Here is a 21811-nt window from a genome sequence, read left to right on the forward strand (position 1 = left end):
CGTGTGACTTTTCCGAGTCCCTCTTGGAAGCTTTCTAAAATCTTAAACCCCTTGAGCGTCAGTGTAGGGATCATGCTGCTGGTTTAGAAATGAAAGAATTGAAGTTGATAGCTGTGCTTAAAACCAGACGCATGCTTACTTCTACCATCTGCTGTATTTGTATCAAATCAGGTAAGAACAACTTGGAAGACGAGGTAGATCTGAAAGACTTGGTGAGTCGTCTGAACACAGGGTTTACACAGACAGGTCCACAGAGAACTGAGGATGCTAGTGAACTTGGTAGGGGCTGCATGAGGATTATAAATGCTCACGCATAAGCTAATCTTAGGAGCAGGGATATGTGGTACTGGTAAAGGGGCTGCTCTTATCCAAGGAACTTGGGAATTTTCCAAGTGGCCCTCTGAACATAGGGAAAAGGGATTTTTAAAGAGGAGGCACTGACTCACCAGGCATGCTTTGAGAGGCTACCAAACTAGCTTAACCTGGGTGGCTTCCTGTTCCTTTTTCTGTTGTGTGAAACTTTGTCTACTTAGTAGATGTGAAATATGTTTAAAACTTCTTTGAACTGCTGTACATGCTTAGTACCCTAGGGGCCTCCTTACATGTTGTTTGGGAACTCTGGTGAAGCTTGGTCAGATTGCTTGTATTCTAGCAAGGTTTGCTTAATTTTTTTATTTTTCATTTCCTGAACATTGAATTTCAGAGTGGCTTTGATAGAAGATGTCAACCGTATGTCACCCAATGCCTTGGCCATTGTTTTTGCTCCATGCCTCTTGCGTTGTCCTGACACCTCTGACCCTTTAACCAGCATGAAGGATGTTTCAAAAACAACCATGTAAGTTTTAGCAGTCTGCTGCAAAGTAGGACTTTGAAATATGATGGAAGGCCAGTACTGTCACCTGCTTTTGTTACAGCCTTATTCACATCAAGCTGAGAAAACTGAGGGTTAAGAGTTGCTAAATTCTGGTTGCAGGCTCATTCTGTATCTGCCAGTCTGTGCCAGCACAGGAAAGACAGGTAGAAGAAGCAGAAGCAGTTAGCAGCCATGGTAATGTCTGTTTGCTTACCATCGTTGTGTACAGTCAGTGTGGGAGGCTTAGGTATCCCAGGAAGAACATTTGCCATTACCTGTAACAGTCTGTCCTGTTTTGCTTGCCGTGTTGGACTCTTCACCCTGTTACCATGCAGTGCTACCCCTTGTAAGGCATGCACGGAGGCACTTTGATCGCATGCCATCCACGTGTGTGTGTGGCAAACATCTCCAAGCTGGGAGAGACATTTTGTCCCACTGTGGCTGTCCCTAGAGCTTTTATAGCGTGAGTCTGCTCAATAAACTCTTGCCCTTTTGTCCAGGTGTGTAGAGATGCTCATAAAGGAACAGATAAGGAAATACAAGATTAAAATGGATGAGATAAATCAGCTGGAAGCAGCTGAGAGCATCGCTTTTCGACGACTCTCATTGCTTCGTCAGAATACGGTAAGTGTTGAAATAAACCACAGAACCACACCATCCAGCAGAAAGCATCCCACCAGTTGGTTGGGAAGCGATGTGCTACTTATCCTGTCCATCCCATTCAGTAAGTCAAAGATCGATTGCAAGATAAGAAGAAAAGGGATTTGGACTTGCCCAAAGCTGTAGGTAGGAGCTAAATATACAGCTGCACTGGAGTCTGATAAATGAAGGGTGAAGGGGTGGGGATCTGCTCTTGTAGTGGTCAAAATCTATTCCCATATAATTCAATCAGTAGAACTAAGATTGCTGAGTCTCTTATGTAGCAAAGGAGATCCTTCACTCCAGAGGTGGATGGTTGACAAAATATGCTGCGTTCTATTAGGAAAAATACACATTTTCTTTTGTTTTTATGATTAAAACAAACCAAACTCTGTCTGATCAGAAGCCACATTATAGTGAATTTGGTCTTCATCTCTCTCTAGCTCTGGCCTGTAAAACTTGGGTTTTCTTCCCCTTATGAGGGGATGCGGGTATGTACACTGCCTGTCTTTGAGTGCATGATTTTTTTTTCTTATGGTACTATTGCATGACTAAAATACTTACATGTATTGTAACTTTGGTTTTAATTACTCTTTTGCACAATCGAGACTGCATGTATTGGTGCAACTTTCTCCCCAGACTGCATGCAGGGCTGATGACCTGTTCTGTCATGACTGGTATTTTATAGACATTCTGAATGTAACTTGTATTGGAAGCAATAATATTACTTATAAGTGACTACTAAAACTAAGCTGAGGCTGGCAAATCAAATTACTGTACTTCAAAAAGGGTAACAAAACTCCAGAAATTGGGTGAACAGAAAAATTTCTATTATTTTTTGAAACATTTGTATGGATAATTAATGGCTCTTCCATCAGTTCCGTCAGCCCTTCATTTGTCCTGCTCATTTGTCTTCCACACTGCAACTTAATAAGACAGTTAAGACTTGTGTACCTTATGATTGAAGTGTTACACGTAAATTTGCCTCGCAGAGTAAAAGCTCACAGGTCAAAGGAAATGAGAGTGGCAACTTGGAACTGGACTCGCTGCATGAAGAAGAGGAAGTTTCTGAAGCCGATAACCGGGAAAAGGAGATTCTCATTGATCGCATTCAGTCGATAAAAGAAGAAAAGTAAGTCACAGCTTTGAAAACCCTTTATCTCTCTGTAGGTCATGTCCTTTGCAGTTGGAGGTAGTACTGATAGTAAAGCAGTATACTTCTTGTCCAAAATGATATAGCTGATTCTGTCAGCCTTTATGAAGGTGAAAAGGAAAATGCATAGGACTAGTTGAGAGAAAATACTATGAGAACTAATCTTTAATGACTACATGCGGGAAGGCTTACCTCTGAAATATCTGCTGCATAAAGTTGCTTGTAGGAGAGATATTGCCTTTCTAGAGTGCTAAAATCTCTGTTTTGATGTAGGGAAGATATAACTTACCGGTTACCTGAGCTTGATCAGCGAGGCTCTGATGAGGAAAACGTAGACTCCGAGACCTCAGCAAGCACAGAGAGCCTGCTTGAAGATAGAACAGGACGGATGGATACCGAAGGTCAGTATTAAGGTAGTGTGTGTTTTTTTTTTATTCTACATCTTTCACTGCATACAGCCAGGTGACCAGATGTTATCTGGTCACAGTTGCTTGTATCAAGTTACATTTTTATGCACACTTTCAGTACCTAAGTATCTTGTTTCTTTAAAGCAATTATTGGACTACACTGCCATGCTCAGAGCTCCAGTATGCCTGCCAAAGACATTTGCAAAGTGCCTTCTCTTTTGCGAAGCTCTTCAAATTCTTCCTCTGCATCCCTGGCTTCAAGACACAGATCATCTTTAACGCTGTCCAAGATTAAAGTGCCCCGTCGAACTCCAGTGATGCCAACAGCAAATATAAAACTTCCTCCTGGGATTTTCAAATGTACAGAATCTCAGGGCGGGATTTCAGCTAACGAAGAGTCTCAAATAGTGGTGAGACGAAGGGAGCAGCCAGCAAGGCGAACTGATAAAATCCACTCTGTATACATTGCACAAGGGTCTGCAACGGCCCACGCTCAGGAACTCTTGGATGAATACGAACCCACAGCAAAAGTAAAACGGAGGTTTTCGGACCCTTTCTCTCACATTCCCTGTATAGAGAAGTGAAATACTTAAGCTGTCTGGACTTTTTTTTGAAGTTGACTGCAGCTTTGGCTTTAACCCTTTGAAGGCTGTGAACTTGTTCATGTTCTTTTAAGTGGCTGCTGGGGAAGGCAGCTGGGAAACATACAGTACTGTAAGGGTTAAGCAAGGTTGTTTAAAGCAAATATTCTTCACTTTAAATTAAAACCCTGCAAAGAAAGTAGAACGTAAAACTTACGTTGAGTGTACAGGAAAAAAAAGTCCCCTGATTCTGCTGCCATGCCTTTTTCCATTTGCCTTACAATGGACTCTAATGGGACCAACAGTGAGTGTGGGTCAATGTGTGTTGCCTTATTTTTTTTTATGTTTTTATGACAACTTTCTGTGTGGTTTACAGAACTGTTAATGTTGTAGTAGCCTTAACTGAGACCAAAATATATAAAAATGTTTATTAATACATTGCACTTTTGAAAAATACATGTGTTAGTTTATCAATGTCTGCCTTGTCTAACAATTTCTTCTGAAGGAAGCCTTTTATCGGAATCGTGTGATCTTTGTCAGTGCTTTATAAAGCACTGCGAAGGCTCTCTGCACTGAGGAAGCACTAAGGCCGAGCCTGCCCTGTCACTTCAGAGCATTTTGGTGCTCTTGGAGCAGAGGGAGCTGTAGTGCTGGAGGCTTGTGCCCGGCTCCCCAGCTGTGAGGTGAAGCCCCTGAGGGTAAGGTGCCATCATCTTACCTAAAATGTTCTGAAGCAGGCTCTGGATGAGGGGTAATGGCTTCAAACTAGAAGAGGGTAGATTTAGATAAGGTGTCAGGAAGAAATTTTTCACTATGAGGGTAATCTTTAAAGTCCCTTCCAACATAAAGCATTCTGTGATTCCCAGAACTGCTCTGAAATCCCAGCTCTGTGGGCCCTGCTCCATGTTGAAGGGAAAGAAGAGTACGGCTCGGGCACGCCCTGGTGCTGCCTCCGGGGCTGTGGCGGTGTCACCACAGCCCTGCTGCAGCTGCCCCGAGCAGCAGCCGTCTGTCTGGGGCTTTGTTCCGATTTTGGGGCGTTTTTTAAATAAAACCGCTCCAGTAAAGCCCCGCCCAGCGCCTCCCGCCCCGCCCCAAGATGGCGCGCGCCGCCCGGAAGTGGCGCTGAGGCAGCTTCCGCTGGCGACCGTCCGCCATGGCGGCGACGCGGCTGGAGCTGAACCTGATGCGTCTCTTGAGCCGGTGCGAGGCGCTGGCGGCGGAGCGGCGGGACCCCGAGGAGTGGCGGCTGGAGAAGGTGAGGCGCGGCCCGGGACCCTCCTGCCCCTCCGTCCCCGCAGCAGCGCGGTTCGGCCCCTCGAAATAACCTGAGGCAGCGAGTGCTGTGGAGTGTTAAAACTCCAGCCTCTCAGCCGTGCAGCGGCCTCTGCCAGACAGAACATTTCTTATTCGTGCTGTCGGTTAACAGCTTTTTTTCTCCTCAGTACGTGGCTGCTCTTGAGGACATGCTCCGGGAGCTGAAGAAGCAGTCCAGGTGAGTGGCTCTGAGGTCCTGGGGCGGGCGGGTGGCCTTGGTGGTTCCATTAGACTCTTACCTGTCAGACAGACATAGCCCACAGACACCACAGTAGTGCGTATGATTCCCTCTGGAAATATCGTTCGGTGAGGGAGAAGCTGTGCCCGCAGAGCAGCCGTGGCACAGGCCTGCAAGGGGCTGTGCAGCGCTGTGTGTTCTCGGGGACATTTCCCTTCATGTCGGTCTGTGCCCCATGCTGTCAGCATCTGCCCTGCCTTGGAAAGGGCAATTTGCAAGCGTGTTCCTAGCCTGCGCCTAGTTCTGTGAAAAGATGCTGCTTTGAAAAGAACCAAGTGTTGGTTTATAATAGAAAATACTGATAGCTTCTGGTTTTCATTCTGTTGTTTTTCAATTCCAACAGTAAGCCTGCTCCAGAGCTGCTGAATGAATACTCTCGCAAAGTGGACTTCCTAAAGGGACTTTTAGAAGCTGAAAAATTGGTAAGATCTACCAGTTCAGCTTGAAAAGACTTAAGTGTTCTCTGCTTTATATTCACCTCATTGCTAGGTTCCTGTGTTTGCCTTTATCTCACATCTCAAAATAACGCTTGTTAAAATCTTATCAGGCAGTCCTTGTAAAAACATTAATAAATACATTGGATTTGGGGATTTTGTTAAAAGGGGGTACTGTATGGAAACTGAAACTTCTGTCCTCCTTTCCAAAAGCAAAGTACATCTTTCCTACATCCTCCTCGCTGCTTTGACGTGAGATACAGGTACTGTCCTCTAGGCCTCGTGCCCCTTTTGGATGGTACCACGTGCATCTGGAGAGCTACAAAATGGCAATAAGCTGTACCGCAATTAGTGCAGGTACTAATGAGTTCTTTGGTTTTTTGCTGTACGCAGTTAGTGCTGCTGTCCAGACTGACTTTGCTGTTCTCTGGGAAGCTGCTGTGGAAGTGCTCCCTGCGTCCTTATTGGTCACGCACCCAGTTGGCCTTACACTGTAGAATGGGATATTCATGACTTTCTATTGCTTCTTCCTACTCACAGTCTTCATCAACTGAAAAGGCTCTGGCAAATCAGTTCTTGACCCCTGGACGTACCCCTACAACAACCAAAGAGAGAACCCCAGCTACTAAAACAGTTCATCTGCAGACAAAGGCTCGCTGCACAGGCAAGATGAGGAGTGAGCTGCTTGGTACAGTATGTTTTGGTGCTGCTGCTTCTTTACTGCTACTTTATAGACTGTCTCCTGTTGCATTCAGCTGCCTTTGGTGGCTGTGCCTCAGCTGTGTCCCAGGCTGGGTGGGGAGTCACCTTTCTCTGGTTTGGATAGTCTAAGTACTGAGCACAGGCACTGTGCTAGGCCTGGAGGACTGTCTCTTATCAGTGGCGCTTTGTAATCTTCTGTTTGGTTTCTCTTTCTGCCTCCCAGGACCCCTTGGCCATCGATGGTAAGTTTAATCTGTTGTTTTCTCTAACTTCAGTTAACCTGAGTCTTACAGGGAGAGGAGGAGGAAGGTCAGGTATTGGAGATTGGCCAAAGTGTACTTTTAATTTAGTGGCTCACTTCTTTTCAGGATAGCAGACTTTAAAAACAAACATAAACAAAAACTTTAACTGTTGAAAGCCTAGGTGTTTATCAGTATGGTAGCAGGGACTTGCAGGAACATATTTTTCTAGAATTTGTACAGAAACAGACATTCTAATTATAGAATTAGCAAAGACAATTTACGTTTATCATTGCTCCTGTTCTCTTCTGCTCTGAGTAAATCATGTGATTTTAGGCGCTTAGAGCAGGCGTTGTTCAGTTCCTCTTGAATATACAGCCATGTTATTCATGTAGGGAACTGGTAGGAATTAATTTGCGGTTTCCATAGCTACTGCTACAGTGGCTGGAGCCAGGCCAATCTAACGTGTCCTGAAAGAGAACACCAAGACACACGGGCTTAAACTGTGCCCTCGGGGATATGATTCATCTGTTTTTTCTCTGCACCATGCGTTTGATGTTGTGTTGTCTTTTCCCTGTGGAAAGCAGGTAGGCATTTGAAATCCATGTTCCCTGGGGCAGAGGGACAAGTAGGATTTGGATGTCTGAAAATCCTTTACGGAATAATTGTTTAGCCTATGATTGCATGGGAATTTCTAACATGCTAAAGCACAAATTTAATTCTTTTTCCAGATTCTGAGGAGTTAAACATAAGGAAGCGGAAGTAAGTCAAAATTTTTCCTTACAATGCTGAGTGTTTTGGGAACTGCTTTCACAATGACCTTTAAATCACAGACGTACTTCCATTTGGGTGAAGGGCCTGCTGATAGACACCTAAACATAATGATTTCAACTGATTTAACTGTTCTTGTTGTCTTGTCAGAGTTGCAGAGTCTGGGGAGACCTTGGGAGATCAATCCACATGGAAGTACAAATGCAATTTATTTTTCTTTTTTCCTTATCCTCTTGCAGAGGCCTCGCATCTGATGAGAAGCAGTCAGCAGTCGAGCTGGACGCTGTGCTACAGCACCATCAGGATATGCAGGAGAAGTTAGCTGAAGAAATGCTAAGTTTGGCTCGCAGTCTCAAAAACAACACGCTGGCTGCGCAGAATGTGATAAAACAAGATAACCAGGTAGCGCATATTAAAGTGCTATAAACTCAGTGTTGTAACCCAGAAGGTTAAAGTTGCTAGTATGTTAAATAGTGTACCTATAACTGGATTCCAGGTGAGATTGGAGTGGGGAGACTTGGAGGCGATACCTGTCTGCTTCTGTAGTGCAATTGAACCTTGTCTCTGTTGGAAGAAATAGCATTCAGGACTTTCAAGTCTGAGTTTGAAGCTGTTTGTTCTCTTTGCTCCCCAGACGCTGTCCCATTCTCTCAGGATGGCAGACCAGAACTTTGAGAAGCTCAAGGATGAATCTGACCGCCTGGAACAGCACGCAAAGAAATCTGTCAACTGGCTATTATGGATAATGTTAATTGTAGTTTGTTTTATATTCATCAGCATGATTCTCTTTATCAGAATTTTCCCCAAACTAAAATGATTTTTTTTTTTTGAGCTGCCAGAGTGCAGTTGGAAAGCTCAGCTGGTATGGTGACTGTCAGCAGTCAATTTCTTTGCCACCTATTTTGTCCTTAAAGAGGCTGTCCAAGGCCTACCTGTGCATCGCTTTCTTGAGCAATCACTGGATGCAGTGAAGGGGTTCATGGGGAAGGCTTTCTACACTTGGATACTTGGTTCCTTTTTTTAACTCAGTGAATATTGTTGTCTATTGGGGGGAGAACCAGGATAAAGATAGCAATTTACAGGGAGCTGCTGACAAGTTCCTCAGTGGATGGATACACCCCTGTTTTTAGTGTAGCTGTGGCAAATGTTCCGACTCCTAAAAGGCGTTTACTCAATACAAATATATAAATAACAGTTGAAGTCTTATAGTTTTTCCTGTCTTTACAGCTTTACTGTACTGAAGTAGGACCTTGCTGCCAACAGGATATTTAATTACAGTTCTGTACGTACACAGCTGTAGGGTGTAGGAAGAGAATGCTGCCATTGAGCTGCTTGCCTGGCTCAGATTCAGAGAGTATCAACAGGTAACACTGTTCTCAGGCTCACCTTTTTCCCAGATGGGTACTTGGGACTCTGGACCTAGCAATCTTCTGCAGTTTAGACTTTCTATAGAAGGGCTAAAGCTGCTTGCTGTTGCAATGTTTGCTTCCCTTTTTTGTATGCGCAAATGTTCTCACTTACTCATTGTCTGTTGTGTTGATGCTGTTGCATCAAGAAAACACTGTGGCCCTGGCCCCATGGAATTGTACACACAGTACTCTCCGTATGGTATAGACCTCGCCTGTGCAAACACTTTTTCACTGTAAAATGAGGGCAAAGGAGGCTGGTGTCTTCAAGACAGAAATAATAATAAAAATAAATAAATTAAAATTCAGTCTTTACCTTTTGAGACAAGTTATTCTGGTCAAGGGCATTTGCGTCAAACGGGTATTCTTAAGAGGTCGCTACGATAAAGCAGAGATGAAATAAACTGGGATGAGTATTTTTCAAACACTGCTACTGCTGGAAAAAATAAAGAGCCTGCAGTAAAGCAAGGTTTTGTGACAATGTAAGAGCCATTTTTAGGTGCTTGTGATAAGCTAAAAGCAAATCATTCCGCATCTGTGCTGTCGTTTCTGGAGTCTTACTTTGGAAAGTGGTGGCGGTGGTAGCTGTGTGCGGTTTCCCGCAGCAGCAGAGGTGTTCTTTTGCCCTTTCTGTTGCTGTTGTGAACCACTAGATGGGGCGTGTTGGGCCTCTCTGCTCGTCTCCGCAGCAGAGGAAGGTGGGGAAGAGCTGTTTGTCACAACTGAGTTCTTACGAAAATCCGACTGCTTCTTTGAATGCATCCCAAAGTAGCGGCTCCGTTTCAGAATTGTTCTTTGCGAAAACAGCTGTGTTAATGAAGACAGTTAACATTTTTTACATAAAGTATTTTTGTTCATTTAACAGGATGTTTGCAATTCATTACGCCATTCACTTATGGATTATCAAATGAGTGATTATACTATGAAGTACGGCTCGCTCTTCTAGCTGCTCCCGGATGCGATAGGCTCGTTCTGTTCAAGGAAACTTGTTACTTTATAGAAATGTGTAGTTGTAGCAATCTGTTCGTGGACATTTCTACTCTTCCCAGAAGTTTTTCTTCAACTGTAATGTTTGACATTTCATTGTGCTTCATTAGTGAATGCTGTGTCACCAAATTATTTTTTTAATTCTAATTGTTTACTACTTTCCCTGCAGGCATTTCAGTGCTGAGCTCTTCTCTTAGAGCAGAGGTTGAATGTAGTGCTGGAATGGTTTGTGTGTGAGAGGTATTGGAACGATACAACATTAATGCTTCATTGGTTATAAGATATTTTTTTCCCCCTTTATTACTTAAAATAAATTTTTTTTCCAGCTTGAAAAAGATTTGGTGCATCATTGCAGACAAAGCTGAATTTTGCGATCAGCCATGCGTTGGCTGTAACTTTTTGGCACTTTTACAAATTAGAAGTTCAGTTGGAAAGACCTGAAAGGGAACTACTAGAGATAGTTTGCCCCCAAGAAAATATCCACCCTCCAAGTCAACAGCAGTTCCTTTACAAAGAAGCCTGCTAGGAAATCGGCTCAGAAACACATTGCTATTTAACTTTTGACCATTGACATTTCATGGGTGTTTGTTATTTTGAAGGATGCGCTGCCAGAGCCGAGATTGAATCCTGTAACTCCTAACACCTTCCGCGCTATCTCGCGTGACCGTTGAGCATAGTGCCTCCAGCGCTGCACTGAGCTGCTGGTTACCTCTGACCCGCTGGAAGAATGTTACCTTCTGCCCTGGCAAACCAAACGCATTAATTGCCTCAGTGGCCGGCAGGCTGCCTGCGCGCAATGGCTGTTTTGTCAACTGGCAGTTGCAGTCTTTGGTTTTTCTTGAGTTCATTTAGTAATTATAGTCATTCCAGAACACTTTGAAGATTAGTGCCAGTAGTATTTAGAATAAACAATCACTCAAGGCTTTGTGACGCTTCATAGACGGAGTGACAGTTTTTATTTTTGACTAGTGTATGTGTAGTGGTGGTTGTACGACCTGCTGCTTCAGCCCTCAGCTCCATTTCATGGCAGCGGGCTCAGACGTGCTTCTCTACAGAATAATGATATATATAGAAATAGCTTTCTGTGAGAGTTGCAAACATTGTGAAGTGAGAATTGCTTAACTTTCCCAAAAGCTTGGGAAATCCAGATGGAGAGATGTTTATCAGGCGTAGGGCTGGGCCTCGGTTGGCTTCTTGGCAGACTACCTACTTTCAGGCAGCAAGTAAAAAAAATTTAAAAAGTCTTTTGGAGACTTGGGTCGTGTCAGGCCGGTGAATGCACCGCTTCCAAGCCTGGCAGCAACAGTAACTATGGGTCAGCCTGAGCTTTTCTGGCAAACGTTCTTGGTGACAGAGACACCTCGTATTATGGTACTTAATGTTGAAGCAGCGTCCTCAATCACAGCTAGATTTGATGTTTTGGAAGGATTTTTACAGTAGATAGGCTGTAAGGATGCAGGAATGGCAGGAGCTGTATACAGTGGCTCCTGGGTAATCTCGGCTTGTTTGGGGCATACGTTCCCCGGGGTTTACGTTGCAAAGCCTCTGTCTATCAGACTTCATGGGCTGTGAGCAGCTTTCCAAGACTGGCAGCTATTTTGCCAAAAGGCAGTATCTTGTAAAAAAAAGGGTGAAAATGACGGAATGGACAGCCTGGGGTTCTGCTCCTGACTGTTCACCACCTGACACCAGGCAAGTCGCCTCTCCTCGTCGTCTCTGCTGTAAACCTGATGTGAAACCTCAGGATCAAAGTCTTCTGACTAATAGTTACAAGCACGAAAAAAATGTTAACCATGATAATATAGCAGATGGGAGCCGAAAATAATAATCAAATTTCTTGGTCTACACCAGAGTGCTGATGCCATTCCGGAGTCCCGCAGCCCAGCGCGGGGCTGGCTGGTAGCTCTTGTCCTGATCTGCCACATTGCTGAGGCTCGGTGTGCGCTCGCCATGTGTTCCCACTGAACAAGAGTGACATTAAAACCCGACTTGGCTAAATCAATACCACCTGCCACATGACACCGCCGTGACATTTCTGGCATGAGCGCTACCTCCGAATAGGAGATGGAAGTGGGAAGCAGCAGCAGTTAGTGAATAATGATCAGATATGCCCGATTCGTAACATTTACAAAGAAAGGGCGTGTCTCCTAGCTACAGAACAAACTGGTTATCAAAACGGGAACTAGAAGTTCCGTGTTGTCCAAAATGCGAAAAGTGAGATAAAGCGGCGTGCAGCAAACAGTTCGGGTTTGCTGAACTCCCCTGTGCTGCCCCCAGGGCTGTCCCTCCACCTCTGACTCTCGATCAGCAGAAACACACGTTAGCGTCAGGAAATAAAAAAGAGACAAAGGCCGGGGGGTCGGGGTGGTGAGCCGCGGATGAGAACTGGTGTAGCCACCTGCTCGCCGGCAGCACGATGTGCCCATGCTGCGCATTAGAGAGTGGCGCTGCTGCGGCCACTGATGGAGAAGAGCGCGCCTGGCAGCGGCCGAGAGGGTTGTGCAAACTCGACGTGGGGTTGGCTTAGGTGTTCCACGAGAAGCCGTAGGACAGAATGGTGGATGAGGAACTTGGAGGGGTTTGAAGGCCGAATAGGTCTGTCTGGTTGTTTCACAGCTGGGCCCTGCTTGCTAGAGACAGGTTGGAGATGCTGGCTGTCGTGTGGTTCTTGTAGCAATGAAGAAAAGTCTAAATTTTTTTTCGAGTTGAAAAGTTTGATGCTGAATTAAAGCAAAAATATTCTGACAAGGAAGGGAGAGTAAGTGCGTTTGCCTCTGTGACATCCAAAAATCAAACTGGACAAACCCAGAAACGGGACAAAAATAGATGAAGCGAGGCAGCGCTGCGGTAGGCCGTGGAGAGCTGTGACTTCCTTTGCATCTTCATCTCCAGTTTCTTTGAACTACGTGTGGCAGAGAGATGCCCTCTGCCATTTTCACCTTGGGCAAAGGTTGTATTTGCTAATGTAACAATAGAATTCTCCAGAAGGATCTGACAGTGTTTCCTGTTTCAGCAGTAAAAATCCTGGGATTTCTGTCCTTAGCGCGTCAAGTGACCGGATCTTCATCCTCCGAGCTTTCTCCCGTCGAGACGAGAGCAGTCACTTATCGGATTTGGTGTGGACGGAAGGAAGGGTAAGAAAGGAACTTTGTCAATCCATGACGTGAAATATTTTATATTAAGAGATCTGGCAAATGGTTCTGTGTGACTCCAAACAGGATGAGATAAATTTTCCAAGGTCAGCTCTTCTGTACTCTCAGCTTCAGGTTTAGTCACCGAGAGGTCGATTCTGTAGCCTTTACAGCAACATCCTGCCGGTGATGCAGAGACTTGGCTGTTGTTGGCTTCAACAGCAACTCTTCTGCATCTTCAAAGGGCGGGAGGCTGAATAACGTGCGTGCTGCATGGTGAGAAACTTGGGAGCAGGAAAGCACGTTTGGCAAATCACTAAAAATAGAGCAACCGGGTAACTGTTCACCCGGGCAGTTGCAGCCTTTTGTTAAGAAAAGGCCATATTGAACGATGGACGAAGCAGAAGGTGAGGATTCTGACTCTCGGCTCAGCCTGCTGGCTTGCCATGTGGCTTTGGCTCACTGAACAGGTTTTCAGCTGTTTTGTTCTTAAAACAGAATTACTACCAATGTATCTTTTAGCAAGTCAAATGCTCTAAAGCTCCTTTTGGGCGCAAAGCTTTGTGATTCATTAGCGTAGAACTTCACTTTTGTATGGCTAAAAAGAACCCAAACCAACCCAAACTCCCCCCACCCACACATGTGTTCGGTTCCAGTGTGTGTTTCATGAGAGAAAGGTACATTTCACTTTCAAGACACGAAGCTTTCAGCACGTGCGGTCTCTTGGGGAGCCACGCTGTGTTCCTCCCCGCAGGCGGTGGTGTCACCACAAGGATGTGACTGCGCTCCCAGGGTAACGTGCAGACACTGCTGGATTTAGCGTACCCGCACCGCTGTGGAGAGCGGGCCCTGGCGGTACGGCTTCGGAGAACTGCATTCTTGGTGCCTAAACAGCTCGGTCTGTCGTATCTTTAACTGGAGCGGGGCAAAGTGAAATGAAAATGATGATAAAGCTGGCAGTTTCAGCCCGTTCAGAAGGTAGGGAGTAACGTCGAGCTGGTTTGCAAAGTCATCTTTCGTACTTGTTCGTGCAAAGGTGGTTCCTCCTCTAGGGATGTTGCCGCCAGGGATGGGCTTCCAAGGACTTCAATTCCTAGCGTCGTTGATCTGGAGGAGCTGGGATCTAATTAGGAAGTCCACCGAAGCTGTTTCATGTGGAGGCATTTGTGAGGCAGAGTGCTACGACCCCATGTTTCCAGTCTCACAGGAAAGGAGGTTTGGGACGCAGCTCCAGAAAGATTTTTCAGCCCTTGTGGGCTACACTAGACCAGTGCACGCAGAATGCAAAAAAAACCCCAAACAACTAGTGCAAGGTTTGGGCCCCGAAATTTTTTTTTCAGGTGACAATATATGTTAAAGTCCTTCTTCGGGACTCGAAGCCGTGCCAGACGTGCCACGTAAAAGGAACATAATCCGAACCAGCTTTGGGCATGACAACAACATGCCCATAGCCCTAGGCTATTCTAACCTTTATGTTTCTGTATATTTACATTAATGAGTGAAGAATAAGGGCCTGTGTTTGTTTACACAGTGGAAGCCGTTGTTTGGAGATCACTGACCCTACAGACATCGCGCACCTTTTATAAGGAGGCACTCACTAGACACACAGCTTTAAATTGCTATTTCTCTGGCATTTTTGTACCCTTTTAGTCTGTCCTGTGATTCTTGGCAGCTGTGAAGCGACCGTAGAGCAAAGATGAATCCCTGGGACGGCTCTTTTTGGGGATTTCAAAAGGAACAAGGCTTTTGATGGGCCTTGTAAATTCACTGCATTATCTTGTGAAGTACTGCTTGCGTACTGTGTAGTACATAGCACTTTTACTCTGTATTACCTCCCCTGAAATGCCAAAGATGACAAAAACTGAGGTGTGTTTTCATGAAAACACCACAGTGGGGGACCAGCTCTGGAAGTACAATAAAAATTTTGTCACGCTTGTTTTCTAAATAGTTTCAAAAGGAAAAGATCCCTGCCTTCCAAACACACTCAGCATTCTCTAGACACAAATCGTTACCTGGCTTACACTGTTTGTACGTTTTTACAAATTTTGTCCTATGGAGAATATCCTTCGGCAAGTGTACACTGTTCAGGTATATAATTATAGATAATTTTCTGCATCAAAGAGAAAAAATGTAAAAGGTTAGAAAACAGGATATTATTTCGAAGTTCCATACCCATTTCCCTTGCCTTCCCTGGCAGTTGATACTTAGGAGATTTATTTAAGGAATGGACCAAAACCAAACAAATACGTCTTTGTGGGGTCTAACAGGTAGATATCCTCTATTTCAAGTCTCTCTGTATTTATTTTCTTGGGAGAATTCAGAAATGAACCCCAGCAGTTTGCAAGTTAAGTAAACTGTGAAACATCTGCGGAGAGGAGAAAGAAATGTGAATGCGGTTGAAGAAAGGAGTCATATTTAATATATCACGCTAGCGATTTTAGTAGTTTTTTGAATCAGAAATTAGAGAGGAGCCTGCAGTGCAGTTATTAGGGAAAAAAATTGAGTAAGCAGGTGCTGGCTTAGTTCCTTAGCGCCCACATTGCTGCTGTAGTTTTATCTGATTGCAAACCTAGTGTACTGTAGCATGATGAATACATAGCAGTGAGTGTACGTGAAAGATGCTGGAAAGATTGCACCCTGATGTTCTTAATCAGTAATTAGAAACTAAAAATAGTATTTTAGGGAAAGATAATAAATCTGTAGCCTTTAATCCTCCTGTGCCAATCTGTAAGCTGATATCATTATTACATGAAAGGCAGTAAGACCGTAAGTGAGTAAGCAAAAGTAGGTTGCTATTACAGTCAGGTTATAAATTCCACGTAGCCCAAGCTGTCGGGGTGATGTTCGGCTCTATCTGTTTTATGCGAAGTCTGTAGTCATAAAGCTGGTTAATCTGCAAGCAAGAACACGTAGTTTTGTTATTTCCATTCCTTAACTGCCCTTACTTCCTCAAGTATTCTGAAGGGAAATGCATTAGGTTCTGAGTCTCTTCTGCACTCGTGAGTTGTCAGTAGCAGTACGTTTGAGAAAATGGCAGCAAGAAGAGAAATGTGGGGGAAATTTGTTGCCATGATGGCAGTTCTGACGCACCAACAGGCTCAAATCAACAGCTCGTGTGCTGTGCAGACACACAGCTTTTGCTGTAATGACAGAGAAGGCATCCCCGCTTACGCGGGGCCTTTCATCTAAGCATTTAAATAGTTTGCAAATGCTAAGTTCTCGTGCTGCAGGTACCGTCACAGCTAACACTGCTTCCGCTGGGGCCATGTAGTCGAATCAGGCCATCAGCCTTACCTCATCCAACTGGGAAACCTCAAAGAACATCAAAGATGTGATTGCACAGACCAGTCCTCCTCCCATTCACAACCACGTAATGTCCCTGTGACAACTGCAGCCATTCTTTAAATGGAAAAGTAACACAAAGTATTTAAAATAGCGCAAACTCTCGTAGTGCAATTCTGTGCCTAGAAAAGGGAGCCCATGCGAAGTGACCTGCTGGGAGCCGCTGGCCCATTCAGCAGGAAATGTAATGCAGAAGTGAGATCTTTGTAAGCTGAAGACGGTGGGGGAAAGATCTGAAAGAAGAATGTCTATTTACCAAGTATTTTTGAATTTAAAAAGCTTTATTCCAGCAGTTTATAACTCAGTATCTTGCAGAAATGGGTGAAAGCAAGTGCCAGATAAAATTACTGGAAGTTGCCAGGAAACGTACTGTCACGGCTTAGCATGACTACAACGCAGAGATGATTAAAAATGGAGAAAAAGGCACCAAATGCTAAAGACAACTGGAAATCAGAAGTGGCTGTTTGGATTGGGCTTTTTGATACTGAACGTGGTACCATTTAGTAGGAGACAGCTGTAAAGGGAGCCCCTGGGGCAATTCCTCCTCCTCAAAATCCTTCACGGGGAGGGCTGTCGAGCGCCGGCAGAGGCTGCCCCGGGCAGCGCTGCAGCCGCCATCCCCGGGGGCGTTTAAGCGAGGGGCAGACGCGGCGCCGAGGGCCGTGGGTTGGCGGGGGTGCGGGCAGCGCTGGGTCGATGGCTGGACTCGATGATCTCGAAGGTCCAACCTGGAGGATCCTCAAGGCTCCACCGGGAGGGGGGAGCGCAGCCGTGACGCTTCGGGGCGAGGCCGCCCCGTCCCCAGCCGGGACCCGCCGGCACAGAGCCCCTCCGCCCCTCCCGTTCACTCGCCCGAGGCCACAATTTCCCCCCGGGGCCGCTCTTCCCCCCGCCGTCACAGCAGGAACCATGCCGGCCGCCTTGCCCCCCTCGCCGCCGGGGCGGGCGGGCGCTGCCCGGCCTGAGCGGGGCCGTCCCCGGCAGGTGGATGCCGCCGCCGCCGCTCCTCCCCCGGCCCCGTCCCGTCCCCTGCCCGGCTCCGCGCCGCCTCTTGCCGCCGCCCCGCTCCGCTCCCAGCTGACGGGGGCAGCCCCTTGTTTACCGGCCAGGGAGGCAGCCGCCAGCCCGGCCTGCGCTGCGAGGGGCCGCCGGGGCCGACGCCGAGGGGGCCGGACGCCCCGTTTCCTGGGCCGGCGGCCGGGCGTTATAAAAGGGGGGGGACGGCGGCGGCTCTCCTGTTCTCTTACCGACGATGCGAAGCCGGGGCCGGCCCCCGCGCCCGCCCCGACGCCTCTGATTCGCCCCCGCCGGGACGCGCCGAGTCGTCGGCGGCGGCTCCGGCTTCTCCAACGAGGCGGGCATGGGACCGAGAGCGGCGGCGGCGGCGGCGCTGGCCGTGGCCGTGGTGCTGGCGGCCTGGTGCGGCCGGAGCCGCGGGGAGAGTGAGTCGGGGCCGGGGGCGCGGCCTAGGCGGGCGGCGGGGGCGCAGGTGGCGCGGCGGGGCCCGGGCGGCGGCGGCCCCGGCGCCCTGAGGAGACGAGACGGGCGGCGCGGGGCGGCCCGGCCCCGCCGCGCTGTTACCCTTTGTACCTGCCCGGGGGACGCGCGGGGGGAGGCGGCCGCCGCCGCCGGGCCAGGCCGCGCCGCGGGGCCGGCGGCTGTGGCAGCTCGGCCGGGGCCTGCGGCGCGGGGGAGCGGGGCCCGCCGCCCTCCCCGCGGGGAGAGCCGCTCGGGTCACCTTCACCCCCCGGGTTCGGCGTTTTCGGCCCCAAACGGGCAACGAGGGTCGTGAGGGAGGGCCCGGGGGCGGCCGAGATTGGAGCCGGGACGGTGCCGGGAAGGGCGGCAGCTCCCCCCGGTTCGCCTGAGGGTTCGCTGCCGGGAAGGGGCTGAGGCGCAGCGCCCCGAGCCCGGTCCCTGAGGGGGTTTAGCGGGGCGAAGGTTTTGCCCTTAACCTCGGGAATACTTTTAGGTAGATTTTCAAATCCCCGGGTACTAGAGGGGGATGGAGCTCGGAGGTTGGGAGCGGTGTTTAAACAGGGGCTTGTAAAATAGAAGATGTTGTGTCGGAGGTGGCAAGCTTGTTAAATCCACGGCTGACACGAGTTTAAGCCTTACAAGCTGTTTTGATGGGTTACGTTAAGTAAACCTGCTTAGGAAATGCTTCTAGTTAGAGGCTTTATTTTTGGATGATGTTTAGAGATATTTATTTTTCTTTTAAATAAAAGTATTTATTTAAAGAGGGCTAACTGGATAGATAAGTTGTCTGTCTCATAGACAATCCATAGCCTACCCGTTAGCTTTCCCATCGGAAAAGGCAATAGCAAAAGAATCGGTTCAAATACAGACAATGCAGTGATGGGCGGGTTTGAGATGTATACGGTATTCGGGGAATAAAGCAGGACCTACCCTTAGGACAGTCTCTTGTCTCCAGCAATCGTACAAGTTATATATTTCAAAAATACCTCGGTTTCCTCCTCATACGTGGTTTCACATCAGAAGCCTTAAAAGGGACCAGCGGTACGGTTTTAACTCGGGAGGGTGATTTCCAGCTGGCGAGCGCGTACGGACCTGCCCGTTACCAATGGAGAAATGGAAAAGGTGGTTGACATATAGCACTAATAATAAATACGTGTACAACTTTAGCCCAGCAGTTCCTAACTTGAAAACGTTGTCATTACTACTACACTGAAGCTTCTTATTTATTTATTTATTTATTTATTTATTTATTTAAATGACATTCTGCTTTTTGGGTTGCAAGAGATCTTAATTCCATAATCTTCGCTATATTGCGACGTGGTAGGAAAATATACTCTACAGTTCATGGATGGAGGAACAGGAGCGATGCACGGGATGTTGAAGCAGAGTCTGGGGTGGAATGTTTTTGCATCTTTCATGCATGCAGCTGCTTTTTGAAGTATTTTACAGACAGTTTGGACGATAAGGTCCCTAATTCAAAAGGTTTTCAGCCACTTTGATGTTTGGCTCGGTTTTTTGAGAACGTTGAGATCCCGCAGCGCTCCTGCGCGGGTGGAAAAGAACAGGGTAACGCGAAGGCCTGCAGCAGCGTGGCTCGCAGGGTGAATGCACGTACAATAGTTGCATAAGCAAACAAATTGTTCCCTGAGCAACGGAACTAATCAAGTCTGCTTTCTTGGAGATTTGGGTCCTGCGCTCTCTACAAACATGCCCCGTGATAACGCTGCTCCCCAGTGACAGTATTGGCCCTGTCCCTGAGCCCAACCGAACGTAGTTTTTCATGTGCCCCGTATTTTTCTCTTGGCTTTACGTCTTCCAGCCCATGGCTGGTAAGAGGCTGGGGGAAGGCAGCTTGTGGTATGTGTGTAAGCGGTTGGGCGGATGGTTTGAGTTCACGCTTAGAGCATCCTTTGGGTGTAAAAGCAGAACTTTTCCTCCTTATCCCATCCTCAGTTTTCATGGGTCTTCTTAGGAATGAGTGTTCTCTTCCTCTTTTACATGTGGCTGAAGCTAGTTGGTGAGTTCAGAAGTTGGTGAGAGGACTAGAAGCAAGGGTTAAGGAAAGGAGACTGACTGTGTATAAAATGGGGATACGTATATCTTATTTTGTGAAGAAAAACAGGTTTGTGTGTTGGGTTTTCTTAATCACGGCGTAAACATAATGCAGCTTCTTGTAATAAATCTCACACATGACTCGCGCACGTCACTTCATTAGCTGTGGTATTTAGGGTGGGATTTACCTCTCCTAGTTTTAGGCATCTGCCAACTGAGCAGCCTGCTTTGGGCTCCTTCTGTAATTAGTAGGAAACTAATCAATACGGTCAGTAGAGTTTAGAGTACACGTCCTCCCCTCCTAAACTCTTCGCCTAAATTTGGGCACTGCTGATGGTGGGAGTTAGAAATCTCGCTGAGAGCTCTCTGCCTAGATCAGGTGGGACCAATTTCACTTCGTGTTCCTCTAGTAATAGCCTTTTAAAATAATTTGCTTCTTAATTATTATTTCTGGCTTATACAGGGTTTTTGTGTGCTTGTAAACTCATTAAGAGAGCGGTCCCTTGTCCCACTTCAACACTGTGTTAATTTTTGATGTTGAGATACTCAATCTAGAAGGAAATTTTGCTCACAGCAGCACAAAGTAGGAAGGGTAAGTGCTGCGGAGCAGGGCTGTATCAAAACCGGGCAAGAGCTGCCCTCAGGGGCTGTCCCGGTGTGTCCCCTCGCGATTTTCAGGAGAGGGAGTGTGCTGACTCTCTCTCTGAGTAGTCTGTAACACCCGTAAGCTTTCCGGAGGTCAATTTTGGGGTGACTGTCTTGCGGAATATAATTTATGTTGATATTGGCAACGTGTAAAACCTGTTCCTGCTCCCTTTGAAGCAGGGAGGATCTCAGGGCTGTCGGCACCCGCTTCTGGCCGTTACCCTCCGTCATCTCCTGTGCTCCCGGGACGCTTTCACCTCCCTGCCTTTAGCTTCGCATGGGAAGCGCAGCGCTGCGAGTCGTGGGGTTTGTTCTGATTTGAATGAGGAGAGCATCATGATAGAGCAAAGGCTTTAGCGGCCAGGTTTGAGGTTATGCGTGCTTCTGGTGTTACAGAGAGTGAGCTCCATGAGAGGTTTGCCGCCGTTCAGCAGCGCGCTCTGCACTACTGACAGGGAACGGGCGTCCGAGATGTTTTCTGAGGGGCCGGAGGTTATTTGAGTCCATCTCTGGATTTGCTTCATTGCTCGGATCTAAATGGCTGAGGTGGAAAACTGAAGTTTAAAGACTAAAATTTCACAATTAGATACTTTAATGTTTATGAAGCTGTTGCTGCAGCAGGCTAGAACCTGCCTGACGGTCCCTTCTGGTAACCTGTCCCTTAACAGGATGTTTTCCTGTCTCAGCAGTTATCCCAAGAAACACCCGAAAGTCCTTTTTCCAGTTTCCTAATACCACTTTTAAAAGTCAAAACTCCTATAGAATCGCAAAGCTTTCGGCTTGGCCCAAGTGAGTGTAATTTTTCTTAAATAATGTCTTTATTCAAGTAGGCAGCAAACACTATAGAAGTGCAGAATTAACTAATAGTTGTCTTAAATAGCATGCGATCTTTCCATTATCCTGCTCTGGCCTCTTGAAGAGCCCGAGCGCTGGAGCAGTGAATCGTTACGGGTTGGTATCCACGTCGTTTGCTATAAAGAAGGCCCGAGTGCCAGCTCTTCCCCTCGACCTCGAGAGCTGCCCTGGCACCAGATCTCCTTTCCTTGGACCGTACTTCCAGCTCGTTACCAAACTAGTTTGTTCTAGAGGCTTGGCATCTTGGTGTTTCTTTGTTTGTTTGTTTTTTAAAACGCGTGCCTTGCAGCTTGTTTCTCGGGGGTCTGATGAAACACTTCTATAATGATTTTATTTATTTCAAGTTATTTTGAATAGCTTAGTAACTGGGGATGGAGGAGTGTTTCCTCTCTGGCAGCGTAACGCTGTGCTGCTGGACGTGGGGCCCGTTTCTGCTGAAATTTAGGCATTTATGTTTGAATTTATGTTCAGTAGAGATTTTGCCAGTAGTTTGGCCAGGAGTAGCTTTGGGTCTACTACCGGAGAATCAATTTGAGATTTTTATTTTCCCGGAGGCTGATCTAAGTGTTTTTTGAAACCA

General features: G+C 46.9%; 3 protein-coding genes across 16 annotated transcripts in view; all 3 read left to right on the plus strand.

Moving 5' to 3' along the window:
- The window catches only part of MYO9B (myosin IXB), a 45061-nt gene extending 40954 nt beyond the window's left edge, over positions 1-4107 (plus strand). For 7 of the 11 annotated variants that reach the window (XM_054181644.1, XM_054181651.1, XM_054181650.1 and 4 more), the window contains 6 exons: positions 704-835; positions 1354-1477; positions 1936-1983; positions 2485-2624; positions 2919-3046; positions 3197-4107. In XM_054181644.1, coding sequence (XP_054037619.1) covers positions 704-835; positions 1354-1477; positions 1936-1983; positions 2485-2624; positions 2919-3046; positions 3197-3636 — 1012 coding nt within the window. In that variant the 3' untranslated portion in view covers positions 3637-4107. Of the gene's footprint in view, positions 1-703; positions 836-1353; positions 1478-1935; positions 1984-2484; positions 2625-2918; positions 3059-3196 lie in introns of all 11 variants that reach the window. The other 4 variants (XM_054181654.1, XM_054181655.1, XM_054181649.1 and 1 more) reach the window with 2 other exon arrangements.
- Positions 4108-4738: 631 nt separating this feature from the next.
- USE1 (unconventional SNARE in the ER 1) lies at positions 4739-9048 on the plus strand. Of its 3 annotated transcripts, XM_054181663.1 has the most exons (8): positions 4739-4891; positions 5079-5128; positions 5532-5610; positions 6163-6315; positions 6548-6566; positions 7295-7325; positions 7574-7736; positions 7969-9048. In XM_054181663.1, the coding sequence occupies exons 1-8, from the start codon at positions 4790-4792 to the stop codon at positions 8149-8151; spliced, it is 780 nt and encodes a 259-aa protein (XP_054037638.1). In that variant the 5' UTR covers positions 4739-4789; the 3' UTR covers positions 8152-9048. The 3 variants fall into 3 exon arrangements, with proteins under 3 accessions (XP_054037638.1, XP_054037639.1, XP_054037640.1); XM_054181664.1 differs by lacking the exon at positions 6548-6566 and having other exon boundaries at positions 6163-6310; XM_054181665.1 differs by lacking the exon at positions 6548-6566 and having other exon boundaries at positions 6163-6286.
- Positions 9049-17281: 8233 nt separating this feature from the next.
- Positions 17282-21811, plus strand: part of INSR (insulin receptor) — a 55291-nt gene continuing 50761 nt past the window's right edge. The window contains exon 1 of one of the 2 annotated variants that reach the window (XM_054181704.1): positions 17282-17642. In XM_054181704.1, the coding sequence (XP_054037679.1) occupies positions 17561-17642 (82 nt within the window). In that variant the 5' untranslated portion in view covers positions 17282-17560. Of the gene's footprint in view, positions 17643-18621; positions 18802-21811 lie in introns of those variants that run through there. The other variant, XM_054181705.1, reaches the window with a different exon arrangement.

Source organism: Rissa tridactyla, chromosome 22 (assembly GCF_028500815.1).
Source record: "Rissa tridactyla isolate bRisTri1 chromosome 22, bRisTri1.patW.cur.20221130, whole genome shotgun sequence".
In the NCBI taxonomy this organism is placed as follows: domain Eukaryota; kingdom Metazoa; phylum Chordata; class Aves; order Charadriiformes; family Laridae; genus Rissa; species Rissa tridactyla.